The following is a 20,710-nucleotide window of genomic DNA, read 5'->3' as shown; positions in this document are numbered from 1 at the left end:
GACATGGTATTGGTAATCATGCCATGATAACCAAATCACATTTAAATGCACAAAGGGTACCTGCATGAGAGTTCCCCCCACAGGAGATAAACAGACACAGAATATTTTCACACGGGGCACTAGCATTCCCAGGTATTCACAGGTATTCAGAGGTTAACTCACGATCCGATATCATCATGATATGACAGTTGAAAATGGCTTAAAGGTTCACTTGAAAAGGAAACAATTCTATGAAGCTGGAAAATGTCAGATAATGTACATTCTTAAATAGCAGTTTGATATTTAAAGAAACAGAAACAATGTAAAGTGCACTCTAATCCTGGCCAGTAATGTTAAAACGCTTATTCTAGCTGTATGGACTGACTGCACCAGAGATCAGTTTTATTTCGGAAGCTGAAGACGCAAACACAGCCGTAAACACAGCCGTCTGCAGTTCCTGGACGTCCACCAATGTCCTTGTTTTTCACTGAGTCCAAAAACAAAATAATACAACCTGATGCCAGTTTTTCTTCACTGTACTTCATAGAAAGGGTCTCTCAATTTGCTCTAAATAGTCCTGCCAGTTATATTGTGTGTACGGTGGCCAGGGTGTGATGGCAGCCTACGTTGGCATCCCTAGAAAGTAGTGACCTGGATAGGGTGTGTTTGGGGGTAGGGCAGCTCCACTTGCGGTGTTGGATGGTCAGCCACTGACGAGTATTGAGGATAGGATTGGTGATGGGAGAAAAAGACCTCTGAATATGAAGGTGGTGCCCCCTGCAGGCCAAAGCCTTCCACTGCAGGCTGAAGGTCCTGCTCAAACACAAGGAAAACGGATGAGGGACAAATCACTGCATTCTGTTTCTAAAGATGGCCAATGCCAGGAGCCATAGCAACCAGGTGTTTCAGCAGGACGTGGTCCGTTGCAGCAAAGCAGAAATATGACAAAAGCAGACACAAAGCCAGTCCTGACCTCTTTGACACTTAGTGAAAATGACCCCCAGTAAGTAAAGTAAAATAGCTTAAGATGTAGCCTACCATTGGGTAAGGAGGGGGCAGATCCAGTGAACTATAAGACGGCGGAGGAAGAGGCTCCATCTCTATCTCGGTTAGGTGAGGCATATCTGGTGACACTGCAGGTCTGGAAACAGCATGATGGAAAAAATAAGCAATCTTAAATAAGATTCAATTATAATTAGTGTTGTTGTTGTTAGTTACTTTTGTTGCTATAAGGCTATTTAGACTTGTTGAGTTATTTTTAAAAGCATTTACACTCAAATTCATGAAATGAAACCCAATAAAAGCACACAGCAGCATGGTAGGCTCATAATGTGAGACAGGCTACATACATGGTAGCCCGGAGGGACACATCCACTACCTCAGCCCTGTGAGGCACATCTGGTCCTGGTGCAGCCACTACCTCAGCCCTGTGAGGCACATCTGGTCCTGGTGCAGCCACTACCTCGGCCCTGTGAGGCACATCTGGTCCTGGTGCAGCCGCCCCGCGAGGCACATCTGGTCCTGGTGCAGCCGCCCCGCGAGGCACATCTGGTCCAGGTGCAGCCCCATCCTCGGCCCCGTGAGGCACATCTGGTCCAGGTGCAGCCACTACCTCAGCCCCGTGAGGCACATCTGGTCCTGGTGCAGCCACTACCTCGGCCCTGTGAGACACATCTGGTCCTGGTGCAGCGCCATCCTCCAGAGGACGCCAGGAGAGGAGATGGACGTGGCTGCGCTCATCAGGCTGGTCAGAACCATGCAGAGGTCTGGTGTGGGGAGGAAGCAGGAAGTGAGCACATCTCAGAATTACCACAAATGTTTACTCTATTATTATTGTTCTTATTATTGTTATAGTTATTGTTCTTATTAACTGTTGTTGTTGTTGTGAACTGCCACAATGTACTTGAATGGAATTACTAGGATGTTCTTATTTCCTATCAATGATCCAAAACAACCTTATGCAGTGACACAGGCTACGTACATAGGAACAGGGCAGGGGTCCTTATGCCGTGACACAGGCTACATAGGAACACAGCAGAGCAGAGGTCCTTATGGAAATGAAATGAGCCTTAGTGACTATGCTTATGGCAGAGATAGTGACACACACACGCACTCTGAATTCTATCTCTGCATTTTACCCATCCAGGGTAGTGAAGCACACAGTGAAGCACACTAACCTGGAGCAGTGAGCTGCCTTGCTCAAGGGCACTTTAGCCGTGGATGTGGGCATTGGAGAGGCCCCGCCCACATTTTTCCTACTGGTCGGGGATCGAACCGGCCACCCTACGGTTTCCAGCCCGAAACCCTAACCAGTAGGACACGGCTGCCCCGTATGCAGTGACACAGGCTACATACATAGGAACAGGGCAGGGGTCCTAATGCAGTGACACAGGCTACGTACATAGGAACACAGCAGAGGTCCTTATGCAGTGACACAGGCTACATACATAGGAACAGGGCAGGGGTCCTAATGCAGTGACACAGGCTACGTACATAGGAACACAGCAGAGGTCCTTATGCAGTGACACAGGCTACATACATAGGAACAGGGCAGGGATCCTTATGCAGTGACATAGGCTACATACATAGGAACAGGGCAGGGGTCCCGGTCCAACTCAGCGATGTGATGCCCATCCCATTCCTGCAAAGGACGCCAGGAGAGGAGACAGACACAGGACACGAGTGGGACACGTGATAGAAACTGGTCAGGGTCATGCGCAAGACTGAGAGAGAGAGAGACAGCAGGAGAGAGAGAGAGAGAGACAGCAGGAGTGAGAGAGAGAGACAGCAGGAGAGAGAGAGAGAGAGAGAGAGAGACAGCAGGAGTGAGAGAGAGAGACAGCAGGAGAGAGAGAGAGAGAGGTTAGAAACTGGCCAGGTTCATGCAGAGGACAGACAGAGAGAGAGAGAGACTATGTACAAAACTTGTTAATCTTATTACCACAGCTATTGGGAGCCCTATTGTCATTATTATTCTTGTTACTATGAACTGTCATAACGTACTTGTATGGATCTAAAGGTTGTTAATATGAACTGTCATAACGTACTTGTATGGATCTAAAGGTTGTTAATATGAACCTTCATAACGTACTTGTATGGATCTGTAGTGTTAATATGAACTGTCATAACGTACTTGTATGGATCTATAGGTTGTTAATATGAACTGTCATAACGTACTTGTATGGATCTAAAGGTTGTTAATATGAACTGTCATAACCAGGGATGCAACTGCCCAGTGTCAGGGGGGTATGCAGCAACAATTTTGGCGCCCACACTCCCTCTTCTATGTCAAAATTCTATTATGGAATCTTAAGAGATGAGGCGCCTACTCTAGCCTCTTTAGTCCTCTAAAATGTTATATAACATTAAGGAAATGCAGAAATTATTTAGAAACGCACAACAGTAGCTACATATAGAAAATACCCCAAACATTTTAATATTATTATTTTTTTACCATCGCTTTGGCGCCTCCATGGGTGCGGCGCCCCTATGCGCCGCATACAGCGCATACCCACTTTTTGCGCCACTGGTCATAACGTACTTGTATGGATCTGTAGTGTTAATATGAACTGTCATAACGTACTTGTATAGATCTAAAGGTTGTTACTATGAACAGTCATAACGTACTTGTATGGATCTGTAGTGTTAATATGAACTGTCATAACGTACTTGTATGGATCTTAAGGTTGTTAATATGAACTGTCATAACGTACTTGTATGGATTTGTAGTGTTATTATGAACTGTCATAACGTACTTGTATGGATCTGTAGTGTTAATATGAACTGTTATAACGTACTTGTATGGATCTGTAGTGTTAATATGAACGGTCATAACGTACTTGTATGGATCTGTAGTGTTAATATGAACTGTCATAACGTACTTGTATGGATCTGTAGTGTTAATATGAACTGTCATAACGTACTTGTATGGATCTGTAGGTTGACGGCGGCAGCTTAGCGGTGTTTGGAAGCACAGGTTGAGGGGCATCGTCAAACTCAAGCAGAAGGCACTGTTGGACACTGTTGGACACTGTTTGGTATTGGTGACTCCCTGCCTTCAATCTTATACACAGCAAATGCAGTGTGGATGCAGTAATGATGCTGGAGAGAGAGAGAAAGAGATTGAAAAGGAGAGAGAGAGAAGGAGAGCAAGAGAGAGGAGAGCGAGAGATAGAGAGAGAGAGATTGAGATAGACACCATGTTAACCATGACCATAATAATAATAATAACAGTAACAATAACAATAACAATACTACTAATAATACAAATTGATAACTGTGCAGAAACTCAAAAGCCTGAAGGATCAGGGTTGGGAGGGCATCAGTTTTTATTGTAAAAACACTTAGAGCAGGAAGTCTTGACAGTACATAATCATACAACCAGGTCACAGGATGAAGTCTTGATAGATCATAGTCACACAACCAGGTCACAGGATGAAGTCTTGACAGTACATAATCACACAACCAGTTTGCAGGGTGAGGGTTACAAACAGGACACATAAAAAACCTCATTCATTTGTAATCCAACAGTCTTTGATTCAGAGAGGACAGCAGGTGGACAGGACACTTACAGCGTCAGGAAGAGTCACGGCTCATCGGCTCCTCCGACGGGGGCTCCTTCTTCAAAAGCTGCCACCAAGGGACATGAACGTCCCACAAAAACACACAGCTGTCCTAGTGCCGGCCCTTCAGTCCAGCGTCAACAGAGCTTTTACTGCGCTTCCTCTTCATCTAAGGCTTTTGAAATCCAGCGAAGGGGACTTTGTCCAACTTCATCACATGTGCCTTAGAGGAGGGACTTCTGCATGTGCCTACATTTATATGCCAATTTATGACGGTGTACCAAAGACGTCAGTAATTACAATCACGTGTGTTTGTGTGTGTGTGTGTGTGTGTGTGTGTGTGAGTGAGAGTGTGTGAGTGCGCTTGTGTGTGTGCGTGTGTGCATTAGTATATGTGTAGGCCTATATATCTCACAAAACATCATTATGGTCTAAGTGCAAAAATGTGATTGAAAATCCAGAATTGAATAACCACCAATCTATATATTTTTTTATTTTTTATATTATTTTTAATAAATAATAATATATTATTATTTTGCCCCAAATTATAATATTTCTGATTACTTGGTGCAAATTTGACATATTTTATGATCTCCAAATCTATATATCTTAATATAGTGACTTCCCAAGCCCACCCTGCATCATGACGGTGAGGTGCATTGAAGTCCAAGGTTACCATGATATCGAGTGGCCTGATGCTAAGCTAACCTAGCGCTGACCTAAGTGATAATTTAAGTGTGGTGTGGACTCTGTAACACACTTTATGACCACTTACGGTAGACACAGGTGGTCCTCAGAGGGAAGTTACCTAATATTGCATAATATCATACATTTACGAGCTATAAGGAAGTACTTGGAGACAGATTGGGAAGTGGAAAGTTTTTTATGAGAAATTAAGGACTCGGTCCTCCCTGTTCTTTCCAAACATTTTGTATTTTTCCTTCACCACACCTATGGTATGTTACACACTCAAGCAGAAGATCTTATCTTCTAGGTTATTTCAGTTTAGTTATTCATTTGTTTGTTTTTTGTTTTATTTTGTTTGTTTCTCATACATTTCCAGCACATAAAACGTTAAAATGTCTTGTCTCCTCAAATATACTTCATCTCTTAAAAAAGGAACACGATGATTTTCTTTAAAAGTAAGCTATTTAAGGGTTTCACAAAATGATGTATACAAACATGGTATCATTTGAGGATTGGATGAAAATGTGGTATTGTGACATTATAGAGAGGCAGGCTTCACAGGTTGTTGGGGGTGCCTATGATTCAACACATTTCAATGGTTCAACCACAGTACACCTCATAGGAACCCAGTCTAGGATGTCCCAGAAACTGTCCAGGGTCCCTAGTATTGTTATTCTACAACCTTTAGGGGGTTGTGAGTGGGACTTAACTGTGTAGACTCTCCTCTGCACCTGAGGTTAGGCCCAGTCTTATAGAGGGACAAGTAAGCACAGCCACAATTGTCAACTGAACTAGTGTCCCATCGGTGACTGTACAACGAATGTCCTTGTTTTGGTTTGAATCCAAGAGATGCCAGCTTCTTCTCCTTACCAAAGGAGCGAACACAGTCACTTTGTTGTCCCAAGAATGTCCTTGTTATTGGTAGTATCCGGTATGCCAGTTGCTTACTGTTTAAGTAAAACACTTCCTTATTTTGGTGTAAAGAGTGTATAGTGACTCATTCTGTGTGTGTGTGTGTGGTGAGCAGGGGTCTCATGCCAGCTGGCCATATCTGGCCACCCTAGAGTCTGGTCACCTGTACATGGATGAGGCAGAGTGTGGGGGAGTGGGGCGGTTCTGTTAAGGGTGCAGGAGGGTGTAGCTGTGGTGGTGGTGGTGGTGGTGGTGGTGGTGGCTGTTCTAGCACTGAGGAGAGCTGGTGTTGAGGTTGGTGCTGGGAGACACAGATCTCTGAGTAGGAGGGTGGTGAACCATACTGGAGATCTGACTCTGCAGGTCGGCAGCCCTGGACAAACACAAGCCATCATCCACAGATACCGGACAGATATTCTTTTCACTAAAATGACAAGATCCCTCCTTTCTTCAATCCATCCTTCCATTCATTCATTCATTCATTCATTCATTCATTCATTCATCCATCTATCCATTCATCCATCCATCCATCCATCCATCCATCCACACCTGATGTGTATGCTTTAAGACCAGAGCGAATAAAACACCAGATGTGCTTTAAGACCAGCCCCTTTAAAACACCTGATGTGTATGCTGTTTCAGACATCTAAGGCCCACATAGAGACACTGACCATGAAACAATACAAAGTACTGATTGTCTATCAACAGACACTAACGTACATCTGTTAGCATAAAACATAACCTGGAGCTGTAGGAGGACAACAGATATGTATTAGTGATGTAATGCATGTCGGCTTATTGCACATTGTTACAGTTTAGACCCCCCATCAGACAATAAAGCTGACCTTTGGGTAGGGAGGGGGCAGATCAAGCTGGAGTGAACTATACGATGGTGGAGCAAAATCCTCGTCCTCTGGCTCAGCTACGTGAGGCCCATGTGACTCTGGTGCGTCCCAATCCTCTAAGCGACGCCAGGAGAGGAGACGAACGCTGGCACACTCATCAGACTGGTGTGTGACAGGAAGGCCTCTTGGTTTGGAGAGGCAGCGATGGTACAAGAAATAGGCTAACCTAAGAACTATCACAAATATAGAGAACCCTATAAAAAACCTGAAAGAGAGACAGAGAAAGAAAAGAGAAAGATAAAGAGATGGAGAGCGAGAGGGAGAAACAGGGAAAGGGGGTTTACAGAAGACTCTTTCAAAACCGCAAACTCAAACTAGGCAACCTTTTAAGCCAAACTGAAAATAATAATGAGTAGAGGATGAGGGGATGAGTAGTGCTGTTTGCTGGTGGCTGGCTGCGTGCAACTGGGCCCCGACATGGTGTCTCTGTGGGGGCATGGGCTCTGGCTTTGGCGCTCAGGCCCCTAACATATTCAATTCAATTCAATTCAATGAACTTTATTTTTCCGTTAGGAACTTCGGATGTGGAGGAGCAGCAGGGTGTGTCCATACCCGACAATACATACAATAAACAAACACACACACACACACACACGCACATACAGACACACACAAACACACACACACACACACACAGGCACACCATCAGCCCACACTATGCATGGAGTCATAAAAACACTATAACATAACCCCCATGGCAAACTACAGCAAATAATCTAGTCTGCCATTAGTCATACCATCACACTCAACTAGACACTGTTATTACTTTCACATGGGACTAGACTGGCATAGTAGGCTTTTCAAACATCTTGATGGCGGTCATGTTGATTACTGATCGTTGTAGCACGTAACGATTCTGTCACTGTGGTAGGATATGCGGCGGTTACATGTTTACTTTATGTGCGTCTGAGGGATAACGTAAAAATGTATTGCGTGTTAAAAACAATGTTACCCATCGTTTATGTATGAACAAACTTAACTCTTAAGCTCCCGCACTTGCATTTGTTTTAACATTAAGATTTGGTGTATCACTTGGGGTTCCTTTTTAGTTGCAAATCAATACATTTTGCTGAGTCAATATAAAAACGAACTTTTGCGGTTAATCAGATGGGAAAAGAGGCCTACATACCACTCCTCCAGTGTGTACATGGCCTTAAATTTCTGTTCGAGGGGAAATGTTTACTTTGGCGTATCCAGTACTAGTTTCCCTGTATAAATAACAATGATTTGTAAATAAATAATGGAGGGTCTCCTACTTCGAGTCAAGTGCGGAGAGGCGTCACTACATATGGTTCCACTTTCAGTCTTCTGTTAAATCAATCCTGACAACAAACGTAAATAGACTAGATAAGTAGAAGAATGTATTTAACTGTGTCCAGAACGACATCGAAATTTGCTACTGCATGCCCGCCCATCTAGCTAGGCTCCGAAAGGTAGAAAAACTTCCGTGTCAACCAATTTGCTTACGGTAGGCTTTATACCCGCATAGTTTTAGCCCACTTGGACTTTGTAACGCACACCTGCAATAAAATTGTCACGTTGAGGGTGATTGGCGATCCGCCACCGAAGCGGAAAGAGAGCTTTTGAAACATGTCAAAAAGATGCGGTGTGTATGCTGGGCAAACTCACAAGTCGTTTAATTAATTATTGTCTGCCTTTGCTGTAGGCTTTCAAATATGTTTTGCTATACTGCACTTACATTTCCTACAATGAACACATTACATTCTTTACTTTCAAAATAGGACAACTAAATATATGTGGTTGTTCATAACGTATTGCTATATACAGGCTTGGTATGACAAGCTCAGTCAATTAATATATTAGTTCATGATAACAAATGGATATTCTTCAGCGAAAAATTGTCAAGGTGAAGACTGCCAGAATACAACCAAAAGTGTTACCAAATCGACAGGGAAACAACAGGCTTGGAGGCTTAATACGTCTTAATTTGTATACTTAAACTGTAATATGTCTAATGGCAGTGAATGCTGTGGAGTTGCTGTGAAAATGCACAATGGTGCTTTGGTGTGAGAAGATCAAAGTAAAGAGGGGTCCTCTGACACGTTGACATTTGACCCTCAGCGTGGGAGTCCTTTGTGTAGATTTGATAATTTTTACAGTGTTTCCTGCTTTACATATGATAATGAAGACAACAAACAAAGGCAAAGACCATACACTCAGGTGTTTCGTTTTATTTAGAATTTAGGTAACAATTATAAATCAAACCTAAGAAGACACAAAGGAAAAATATACATGTAATGTAACTGCAGGGCTTTGAGCATGGAGGGGCTGGTGGCGCTCACTTCCACAGCTTCTTAATAGACATGTTCTTCTCACTGTCCTTTTGCATGACCTGTCCCCACACACAGAAAAACACATTTACAATTTCACCAATCAATCAATCAATCAATCAATCAAACCCAGATATATCAAACATCTTTCTCGTTAGCTTAAGAATTTAATTATTTTCTTATCTTAAGAATTTTGAAAGGCCTGGAAAACAGACCTACGTAGCCACACAAACTTATGAACAGCGAATGCCACTTGCTTATATTACGAACCCAAGATAATTGACGCGCCCCCCCCTCACAAAAGCCATCTGCCCTGAGACATGTGAATACCAGCTGAAGAAGACGTTGACAGATAAAGATCAAAAAGAAAGTGACTTGACCCACCTTAGCCACGGCCATTTCGAAGTCCTCCTGGGTGACGTGGACCCTCCTCTCCCTCAGCGCGTACATGCCCGCCTCCGTGCACACCCCCTGCAGACAGAACCCAGAGAGGCAGCCATCAGCACCACCCAGCACACACCTAACATTTATCAGTCTCTCAACTCCTTGCCTGATCCCTTGAAAGCACGTAAATAAACATCTCTGTTCTATAGGTGGCCAATCAATGTACTCGATCCTGAATCAATCGACTGGATCCTGAATCAATCAACTCGATCCTGAATCAATCCACTCGATCCTGAATCAATCCACTCGATCCTGAATCAATCAACTCGATCCTGAATCAATCCACTCGATCCTGAATCAATCAACTCGATCCTGCTCCTGGGCCTCTGTGGCTCTGCATCTTCCCCACAACTAGTCAATTCACTCTTATAGCATCATTAAGGCGCTTCATGAAGCCTAAGCCCTGAACCTCAGAGCACTTAGGCACCTGACTGAACTCATCACTGGCACTCTTGGGTGCCTTGTTTAGCCAATCAAGAGCAGTATAGCTGCACTGGCTTAAAGATGCTTGATGGAGGTTTGGTCTAAGGCTACGCACTTTAACACCACCAACAGCCCCGATAATAGCTTGCCAACATGCTAACTGGAGTCTTTTGGCAATATTGTCCCGACCGGAACCATTGAACTACAGAGTGCATAGCCTGAACAGCTGTTTAGGAACCACAGGTGTGTTTATCTGCCCTTCACATGACCATATTCCATCCAAATGAATTTGAAGATGCCCCAAAAAGTGGCAAATTGTTGCATTGTGTTGCTTTACATTAGTTGTGTTGGAGGATAAAAGATGCTCAGATTATGAATGTCTGGAATAACGTCTAGATTCAAATTTTGCAAATATAATCTAGGTACACAAAACGAAGAGCTAAATCTGTTGACAGCAGAATATTTAAAGCGAAAAAAAAAAAGATGTTGAAAGCCTGCTTTCATCTCCTTATTGAACAGTCAACCAGCCAAGGAAGTTAACATCTGAATGGGAAGAAATAAATGCCTCTCAAATTGCTTTCCATTCTCACACATGCGCGTCATCAGTGTGACCTGTTGACCTCACCTTAACCTCTGCCCCTGAGGCTCCTGGCATGAGCTCAGCGATTTTGCGCAGGTTGATGCCTCGGGTCAAGTTCATCTTACGAGAGTGGATCTTCAGGATGTCCAGGCGAGCCTGACGGGCCACAGACAAGGAGGGGACATTAAATAACTAAATTGAAGAAGTAATTTTGACACACAAATTTGACAAGGCAACATGGACACCAACAATCGGGGAATTTGTGCATGATGATCTTTAAGAAAAGAAACCGATAAACCAGTCAAACACACAGTTTGATCTTCAAGTCCCACTGGTAGACAGAAATCACATGTGAAGATTGAGTAACCGTTCTGTAAGGAGAAACTAATGTTCATCTTCTTGACTGACCTCTTCATTGGGAGGGGGGAACTCGATCTTCCTGTCAATGCGGCCAGGCCGAAGCAACGCTGAATCCAGGATGTCTATACGGTTGGTTGCCATGATGACCTGAGCAAAACAAACACATAGTCGGGTCTCTACATTTGTTGGTAGCATTTCAGATGTGTGTGTGTGTGTGTGTGTGTGTGTGCTGTGTTGTGCGGTCTACCTTAATGTTCCAGATAGCCTAATGGTTGAGTTATATTTAAATATGTGTCTTTGCATCTGTATGCACAAATATATTTGTGTGTTATGTTCTCTACCTTGAAACATTCTTGATGGCCTTGAAGTTTAAACCAAGCTGCGTTCAAGCATATGTTTTGTTTGTTTATGTGTGTTCATGCTTTCCACCTTGATATTCTTTGTGGAACTCCCAGGAACCTTTGAGCACGTATGTATGTGTGAGAGTGTGTGTGTGATGTTTTTGGTGGAACTACCAGCAGCATTTAAACCGTGTGTGCTCTACTTTGAGGGTCTTGGCGTGGGTGTGTATTTAGCCCTCTCTCTACCTTGATGTTCTTGGTGGGTTAGGGTTAGGAGTCTTGGCGTGTGTGTGTGTATTTCGCCCTCTCTCTACCTTGATATTCTTGGTGGGTTAGGGTTAGGAGTCTTGGCGTGTGTTTGTGTGTATTTCACCCTCTCTTTACCTTGATGTTCTTAGTGGCCTCGAAGCCGTCCAGCTGGTTGAGGAGCTCCAGCATGGTCCTCTGCACCTCGCTGTCCCCCCCGGAGCCCCCCTCCAGACGCGACGAGCCAATCGAGTCGATCTCGTCCATGAAGATGATGGAGGGAGCGTGCTCTCGGGCCATGACGAAGAGCTCGCGCACCATACGCGCCCCTACACACACACACCATCATCATCATCATGAGCAGATCACACCGCAAATACCTCTCAAAGTCAAATACCCACAGAAAACAAAATGTCTGACAGATGACAGATGTGAGCTGTGGCATACAGTGTTAGTAGGCAGTGGTCTCTGCTCTGCCTGTTATGTAAGGGATACTTTCGGTAAAGACTCCAAATGCTGTGTATGGCAGTGCAGTGTAATGGACACAGGTTAATATCAGGTAGCTCACCCTCCCCGATGAACTTCTGCACGAGCTCGGAGCCAGACACCCTGATGAAGGTGCAGTCTGTGTGGTGAGCCACAGCTCTGGCCAGCAGGGTCTTCCCAGTACCAGGGGGGCCATACAGCAACACACCCTTAAAACAGGAGGAAACAACAATGTCACACACACACACACACCTTTCCAATGTCAGGGGTTTGAGATCACCCCCATAAAACAGGATCAACACACACAAAACAGCATCAAATCCAAGTACATACATCCACTAATGGTTATAACCAAATATCCTCACACATAAAAGACATCACTGAATTAACTCAAACAATTCAACACTGTCTTAAACTATCTTCCTTATAAATTGAATTGAAACTGCCTTCTCTGGGATACCTGCCCCCAACTATGACCAGGTGCATCAGAAGCTCACCTTTGGCTGTGCGATGCCCAAAGCCTCAAACAGCTCCGGGTGCTTCACCGGCAGCTCGATCACTTCCTTAATCTCCTTGATCTGCTTGTCCAGGCCACCGATCATCTCGTAGGTGGAGTCCGGAACTTTCTCCACCATCATCAGGGAGACCAGTGGGTCCACCTTATTGGGCAGGATCTTGTGCAGGGTGTAGCTGTCGTTCCGCAAGGCCACGCGGCAGTTGGGAGTCACCTGCTCAACACACACACACACACACACACACACACACACACACACACACACACACACACACACACACACACACACACACACACACACACACACACACACACACACACACACACACATTTGTGGTCAGACACAGACACTTAGGATGCTGAGGATATACTGGACTCCATCTTATGCTTTTGGACAAACCCTATTCCCACTATTGAACAGCTGATCCCTACTGCTTCCAAATGCAGTTATATCTTTGTAAATGTATGGAGATTTAACTCAAATGTGGTATAAATGCAGGTACTATTCTTCAATAATGAATTAGAGATATTACTGCAAAAAATCTTGCTTGACCGTTCATACAAACTAGTTGACATAAATCAATAACTTATGACCAGTTACTACAGATTGTTTGCCCAACAGCTCTGAAAACAAAAAAAACAGCTGCTTCTCTACTCATCAGTCAAGTATCAGTTCCTGTTAGGACATATTTATGAAAATGCCCAATACTCACATCATTGATATCAATGTTCTTGTCCACGTCCACCACAAACTTTCCCTCAGGGTGAACCTGCGGGACAGGCAGACTTAAGATTAATAACACTTCAAAATAACGCTATAATACCCAACTAAACCTGGATTTGTAACTGCTGTAAAAATAGCTGACAGTATTATTATAAACAGCAAAGACACAGACACAGACACACACAAACACACACACACACACACACACACAAAACATAAATGAAGCGGACCAAACATCACATATAGAGTCGGATACACTGTGCAAGGTCCTGAGGTTATTATTAGCTCCCATGCTTCAGTCTCACACAGGGTCCAATCGCTTGCATGAGACATGACTCAGAGAAAAGGTTTTGTAGGGAGGAGAGAGGAGGCACTCAGAGATGAGGACTTTGAGGGAGGAGAGAGGGGGCGGTGTAGTGGGGAGAGAGGAGGAGATGGGTAGGGAGGATAGAGAGGAGGCTGTGTAGGGAGGAGAGAGAGGAGGCTGTGTAGTGAGGCGAGATGGCACTCAGAGATGAGGCTTTTGAGGGAGGAGGGGGCTGTGTAGTGAGGAGAGAAAGGGCACTCAGAAGACTAGAGGAGCTCACCTTGACCAGCACCTTCTTCTTGTCCATGGCCCTCACCACCTCACCCACGTACGAGCCCTGCTCCTGCAGGAGCTGCAGCTCCTCTCTCAGGAGGCGCACTACAGGGTCACAGGAGACACGTGTTAGAAACACTCACCTCACTCACTCACTCACTCACTCACTCACAGACTGACACCAGACTGTTTGCACAGTCCTTATTCATGAACAGAGTCAGTACAGTTTGACACTCAGAAACTTTAGCATTCAAGTTTAATCTATCCAGTTAGACTTAGTTTCTGACTGACTAATCAAGTGAACTTTTCCTCTCTCAATTCTGAAACATGTCTCCAGGCCCTACCTTTGGCGTTGAGCTCATTCCTCTGTGCCTGCAGACGCCTGAGATTCTGACTTTTATCGTTCACTGTGAGCTGTTGAAAGTTGTTGAAGTATAAGAAAGAAAATATTTTAATGGCATTTCATTAAATATGTCATCAAGCACATTATGTATATATTGGTTAATTTAATCTCACCTGTAACTCCTCTATTTTAGAGAGGTAGTATTGGCGGAGACCGGTGCCTCCTTTGCTATCCTCTACATCCATCTGTTAAAGACAATGGGGACATTAACAAACAGAATCGCTTGACAGCAATAGCTGTAACGAAGAATTTCAGTTAACACTTCAGAAGTGTACAGGATCGTCATATTCTACTAAAAATGTAATCGATTCCGCATATCACTAGATACTTTGGCGTTATTAGCTGCTGACGTTATAATCATACGTTACTAAAAGAAGAAAAATGCCTATTCTAGTTGTCTAACTAGATATCGATAACTAGCTAACTTTAAGCAAGATAAATAGTCAACATATACCTTGGTAATAGGTTGTTCTAGTAATAGGTTCCAAAGGACATCAACCCGATGCGGTTAACTTACTGATGATAACAACGTGAGTATTAATTTACTTTGTTCAAGCTCTGCGATATAGCCATAAACAAGTAAAACACTACAGTGATTTGACAGAAATTTGCTAGCTAGCTATCTAGCTAGCTAGAGATAGCTTCCCTCTAGCCGGTGGCTACCAGGCTGCTACCGAAGACTGTTTTCTATGGCTATTCTTTTCTACATGGACGTCAAGCTAACTTTAGCTTTTCTGCTAGGTGGCTAACTACAATGAGACAGCAAACCCGAGACACAAGCCTACAAAAATGAAATATTGTTTTCTTCCCCTGGTGAATTCATACGTATTTAATACTACAGTTCATAACAACGGTTTACTACTGGAACCGACAACAATAACAACTGTATCACATCGCAGGCAATGAATAAAGAATAACAAAAAAACTGCTTACATGATCCATTCCGTCTAGCGCCATTTTGAAACCATCCGTTTCCGTTAATATTACTTTTTTTCCGGTGCTTCTTCGTGGTACTTTGTGACCAGAGGAAAGGACGCACTACACTTGCGCCACCACGTGTAAGGACATGCAAAAACAAATAGCCAAACTGAATTGAATCTGACACTAGTAAAGATAACGATGTTTTAATGCACTGCCTCTCGCTCATATGAAAAAGGGAGAATCCTTGATACAAAAATTAAAATGGCTCTTGTATTTCACAATAGTAAGGGGATGTTATCAACATAGTTCAGATGAACCCTAAATGTTGCACAATTGCAAAATCCCTGAGGTTTATTAAGGGGCTAAGCTTATCTTGGGCCGACAGGTGGAGGGGTAGTGAAAAAGAGAGGAAAGGGAGAGTATGGAGACTGAGACACAAACAATGGGAGTACAGGTTGGACTAGACTATCCTGTCAGGCATGCTCCAGGTGCGCTAACTGGCCTGAACATGATACGGAGCATGGGGGTGGTGTGGTTAGCAGCCTCCAGCAAACTCAACTGAGCCCTCATCTCTCCAACTGAGTTTTTCAGTGACAAACACATCACGATTGGGCCCTCTGAGCCAAAGACAAAACCAAAGATGTTGATGATTTCATATTCAAGTTTTAATTTAAAAAATATACCAAATGACATTCAATATAAAAGGTATAAAAGATAAAAGCTTCTGCGTGGAAATACAAAACATAACAAACACCAACGTGCTTAACATTTCACAAAAACCTTCAAGCAACATTTTATTTGCTTAGAAATCAAAAGGTGACAAAGCTAGTGGTCGACAAATTCAAGAAGGATGGAATCCACAATTCCTGAATATTTATTCAATTTTTAAAAGAAAAAAAATACTTGAATCTAAACCTCTTGGTTTTAAGCTGCACGTCTGAAAGCCAAAACAAACTTTAAAATACTCATTCAGTGCCTCTGCAAGCCAACAAGCTCAGTCAAGATGACACAGTACAAACCTGGAATGTTTTTTTTTTAATTATTATTATTATTAACTAAACCTTTTTTCGCAAGTAAAACAAAAAAACACATATCGACCCACAAAAACAGCTTTAACCCTCACAAAGTCAAAAACATCACAGTGTGATCAAGTGTGATCACTTAACTCGAAAGATATGAACCGGGAAAACCTCCACAACACACATGAAATAAAAAAAATCACACTGACCACTGAGAAAAAAAAACTGTTGTAAGAGTCGACTCAACAACTCAAACCATGGCAGACATTATTTTTTTTTTAAAGAAGAGGATAAAGACACACAATAGTCTGTAAACACCAAGAGAGTGAAAAACACATAATGGCGATTTTTAAACCCAACTAAAAGAAATTGACAAGTCCCCAGTGGAAGAGGAACAGTATGGCCTTAGAAGCTGGTTCTTGTCCCACCAGCACATTTACCCGAGCACACGTCTTCACATCCAATCCGGAAAGTTCTATTTACAAAACTACTACACCCTCCCAACACTTGAGGGGCCAAAAAACCTATGATAGAAAATGTACCTGTGATTGGCAGACACCTTTGCAGCAAAGGTACAATGTCAAACACCTTTTTGAGCAAATGTAAAATGTATCATATGAAAAAAAGACAACAGAAAACAAATTCACAATACTTGGAAGAGCCTCCTTACTGGAACAAAGTTCAACGTCTAGCACTTGCAGAGAATATAAAACGCTAAAAATTAAAGCCTTTGGTCCACCATAGTGGATTTAAGTGATATTCACTGATGAAGTCAATACAACAAACCCCGCAATGAAAAATTAAAATGTCTTTTGAGGATAAAACCGACAGAGATGATGATTCCCACTGAAGCATAGCTTGCCTCCTGCTTAGGGCGAGAGAATACACAGGAAGTGGTGTGCTGAAGAACAGGAACTGATGTAAGAAGGTAAGTTGGGGTGGGCTGTTCCCCAGGTTTGGCTCAGGTAAGTCTGATTCCCAACACCTGCTCAAGCTCCTGCCTCCTCTGCTGTACCTGTGAAGACACACACACACACACACACACACACACACACACACACACACACACACACACACACACACACACACACACACCACATCTCAAATTTAAGTTAGTTGTACACTCACTGCAATCATGGCATTATAAAAAACTGGTTTCAGAGACTTGGGTCTGGATTAAGCTAAATAAAAAATAAAAAAATGTATTGGTAAAAATATTTTTTATTTGTTGTGAATAACATTTGGCTGGCCTAATGAGCATTATTGACCTTGGGTGACCTAATGAGCACTATTGACCTTGGGTGGTCTTGAGCACTGACCTTGGAGTAAACGTAGCGTCCGACGGCCTCAGGGACCCAGGGGGCCTGGTAGAAATCAGTCCGCCTCTCCTGCTCTGGGTTCCCCGCCACGTCAGTCATCAACTACAACGTTGATGTAGAGAACACAAACATTAAAATGTAAACCTACAACAAGTACAAACACACGTGGACACATTCATACACCCACAACAAGTAGATGTACTGTACACACACACACACACACACACACACACACACACACAGACACACACACACACACACACATTGATAGACCCACAATAAGTGTACATATTTGTACACGCAGCACACACACACACACACATACACACTCCTGCATGCCTACTCATGCACACATATACAGAAACATACATTCAGGAGATCAGCTCATGATTTTTGTTCATAGAAATGCGGCTCCTCTTTCAGCCCCTTATTCTCATATCTGACTTTTGTCTGATTGGTACACCGAACTTCCAACAGCACTTGTGGGGTGGGATGCCTGAACTGTACTTGTACAAATGAGCGCTCATAAACCCCGCTTTAAATCCCGCCGTGCAGCAAGCAGACACACACGATGGCCGTACCTTGAGGTCTCTGCTCTGGGACTTGAGCCAGTCCTGGATGAAGTCCTGGGGGTTGGTGCTGAAGCTCAGCATGAAGTCCCTCTGTGTCTTCAGTTGGTTGATGGACTCGATGGTCTCGTGGATCTGAGGAGGAGAACGTAGCCATGTTGGTGCTTTTGGGGGCATTTGGGTTTAAAAGTCAACGGACAATCAAACTCATGCATTACAAAAGCCTGATCTAATCCACTAAATGCAGTTTTACACAGGTGTCCATGTGCAGCAGCACAGGGCCGTAGCAGTGCACTGCAGTCACCTCCTGGACGTTTGACATGAGGAGCACAAGAACATCTCCAAGGTCAGACGGCTATGTGTTAGTAAAGGCATAATAACAGCCTTCAAGGAGTCCTAATATGTGGACTTCATCAGTGGACACTCCTCTTCGTCATGAGGCGGAGTGCTCTGTCTCTGCCTCGTCCATCATTCATACATTGGAACGCCTCAGCTGCCATAATGACATCATAATCATCGTCACTACGGTAATTACCCTAATTATACTACGGTAATTACCTTGCCTAATGCCTCATCCACTGGGGCGAAGCAATAGCCTAGTTGTAGCACACAATAATCACCATCATCAACAAGACTACTACTACTACTACGACCCCTGCCCTTTGACCCTGTGACCTCACTGACCTTCATCTCGAGCGTGGCGATCTCCTGCTGGTTGGTGGTGGAGGACAGGAAGCCGGTCATCTGGGCCTTCAGCGGGTCGTCCACCTCCACGTCGATGTCAAAGCACGCCGTCTTCTTCTGGTCGTTAGGGTCCACACTACAGGCAGTTTAACATGAGAGGGGTCATTAAGCACACACACATACACACACACACACAGACACACACATATGCACAAACACAAACAGACACACAATCTCAAGACAGAGAGCTGATGGACTGATGCTGGTAGGCTACAGTAAAATAGGCTTCCCTCCATACACACACACACACACACACACACACACACACACACACACACACACACACACACACACACACACACACACACACACACACACACACACACACACACACACACACACACACACACACACACACACACACACACACACACACACACACACACACACACACACACACCTGATCATATGGTTGATGATAATCGGGTCAGGATGCTGGAGAAGGCCGGCCAACTTGAGGGGAATCTCAGAGAACTTCATGCGATTGCAGGTAAAGATCTGGAGCAGCCACAGAGACAGCAGGCACAGATAAGACAAGATGGACAAAGCAAACACTGTGAGCAGACCTGGCATTACCTGGAGTTCACGTCAAAGCAGGTACACATTCAGGATATATTTTCTAGTGTTTTTTTAACCGAAAGGCTAAAAATTACTGGGGAAAAAATCAGTGTCTTTTACTGTATGGTCTACACTCAAACACACACAATCACACATAAATAGTGTTTATCTAGTCACTTACACCTCACACACATACACACACGGGCACACACATACACACTCACGCACACACACAACCACATACAAATTGTGTAGGCCTAGTCACACACACACACACACACATAAATAGTGTATGTCTTATCTCTCACACCTCACTCTTAACTGCAACAGCAGTCATGCCACTGTTGAAAGCTTCCAATAGCTCAATTATTCAGGTAGTAACTTACGGCTAGAAAATTATTTCAGGATATGTAAGGCATATGTATATGTAACCCATGCGTCCATCTATCCATCCATCCATCCATCCATCCATCCATTCATCCATCCATTCATCCATCCATCCATCCTAACCATGTTTCCATCCACCCATCCATCCATCTATCCACCCATCTATCCATCCATCCATCCATCCATCCACCCATCTATCCATCCATCCATCCATCCACCCATTCATCCATCCATACATCCATCCATCCATCCATCCATCCATCCAACCTAACCATGCATCCAGGTGGTGTTACCTGTCTGAAGTAGCGGTTGCAGTTGATGTACTCCTTCTCGTGGCTGTCCTGCAGCTTGTTGTTCTTGATGTAGAGCCACAGGGCCTGCATGATGCTGGCTCGCGTCTGGGTGTGCACCCCAAGGAGCCTGGCCAGACGCGGGTCCAGCTTATACTGGGGGGGCTGAGGAGGGGGGGCACAGAGGGAAGAGTGTGACTGTGACGGTGTGTATGTGAGTGTAAATTAGTGTGTGTGTCTGGGTGGGTGAGAGTGTGCGTATGTAGGCGAGAGTGTGTTCATCTGTGTCTGTGTCCGTATGTATGTACAGTACGTTGAGTGTTTTTTTTTTTTTTTTTTTATGTATCTCTTATAATATTTTTGACAGCATAACGGTTTTGAAACTAGCATGGAGTACAGCTGACAAGTGACTTGTACGACTGGGAATGAATTGTAGTGGAGTGTATATCGACAATGTAAGTTGACC

General features: G+C 43.8%; 2 protein-coding genes across 4 annotated transcripts in view; both read right to left on the bottom strand.

Annotated features, from left to right (window-relative positions):
* Positions 1-9,212: 9,212 nt before the first annotated feature.
* On the bottom strand, positions 9,213-15,402 carry psmc5 (proteasome 26S subunit, ATPase 5). 3 transcript variants are annotated; one of them, XM_080841363.1, is made up of 12 exons: positions 15,371-15,402; positions 14,551-14,622; positions 14,379-14,448; positions 14,042-14,139; positions 13,444-13,500; positions 12,714-12,944; positions 12,299-12,425; positions 11,869-12,059; positions 11,192-11,290; positions 10,829-10,939; positions 9,721-9,807; positions 9,213-9,398 (listed from the first exon to the last, which is right to left on the bottom strand). In XM_080841363.1, the coding sequence occupies exons 1-12, from the start codon at positions 15,392-15,394 to the stop codon at positions 9,345-9,347; spliced, it is 1,221 nt and encodes a 406-aa protein (XP_080697489.1). In that variant the 5' UTR covers positions 15,395-15,402; the 3' UTR covers positions 9,213-9,344. The 3 variants fall into 3 exon arrangements, with proteins under 3 accessions (XP_080697489.1, XP_080697490.1, XP_080697491.1); XM_080841364.1 differs by lacking the exon at positions 15,371-15,402 and adding an exon at positions 14,892-15,092; XM_080841365.1 differs by lacking the exon at positions 15,371-15,402 and adding an exon at positions 14,955-15,092.
* A 1,630-nt stretch (positions 15,403-17,032) lies between these two features.
* smarcd2 (SWI/SNF related BAF chromatin remodeling complex subunit D2) overlaps positions 17,033-20,710 on the bottom strand; it is a 10,660-nt gene continuing 6,982 nt past the window's right edge. Inside the window, exons 8-13 of the mRNA XM_080841387.1 lie at positions 20,248-20,409; positions 19,410-19,507; positions 18,950-19,085; positions 18,278-18,400; positions 17,697-17,798; positions 17,033-17,392 (exon numbers count right to left, since the gene is read on the bottom strand). Coding sequence (XP_080697513.1) covers positions 17,339-17,392; positions 17,697-17,798; positions 18,278-18,400; positions 18,950-19,085; positions 19,410-19,507; positions 20,248-20,409 — 675 coding nt within the window. The 3' untranslated portion in view covers positions 17,033-17,338. The remainder of the gene's footprint in view (positions 17,393-17,696; positions 17,799-18,277; positions 18,401-18,949; positions 19,086-19,409; positions 19,508-20,247; positions 20,410-20,710) is intronic.

The sequence above is a fragment of the Sprattus sprattus genome, assembly GCF_963457725.1.
Source record: "Sprattus sprattus genome assembly, chromosome: 6".
NCBI lineage: Eukaryota > Metazoa > Chordata > Actinopteri > Clupeiformes > Clupeidae > Sprattus > Sprattus sprattus.
Note: the sequence above shows the minus strand (reverse complement) of the source record. Positions and strands in the feature narration are given on the sequence as shown.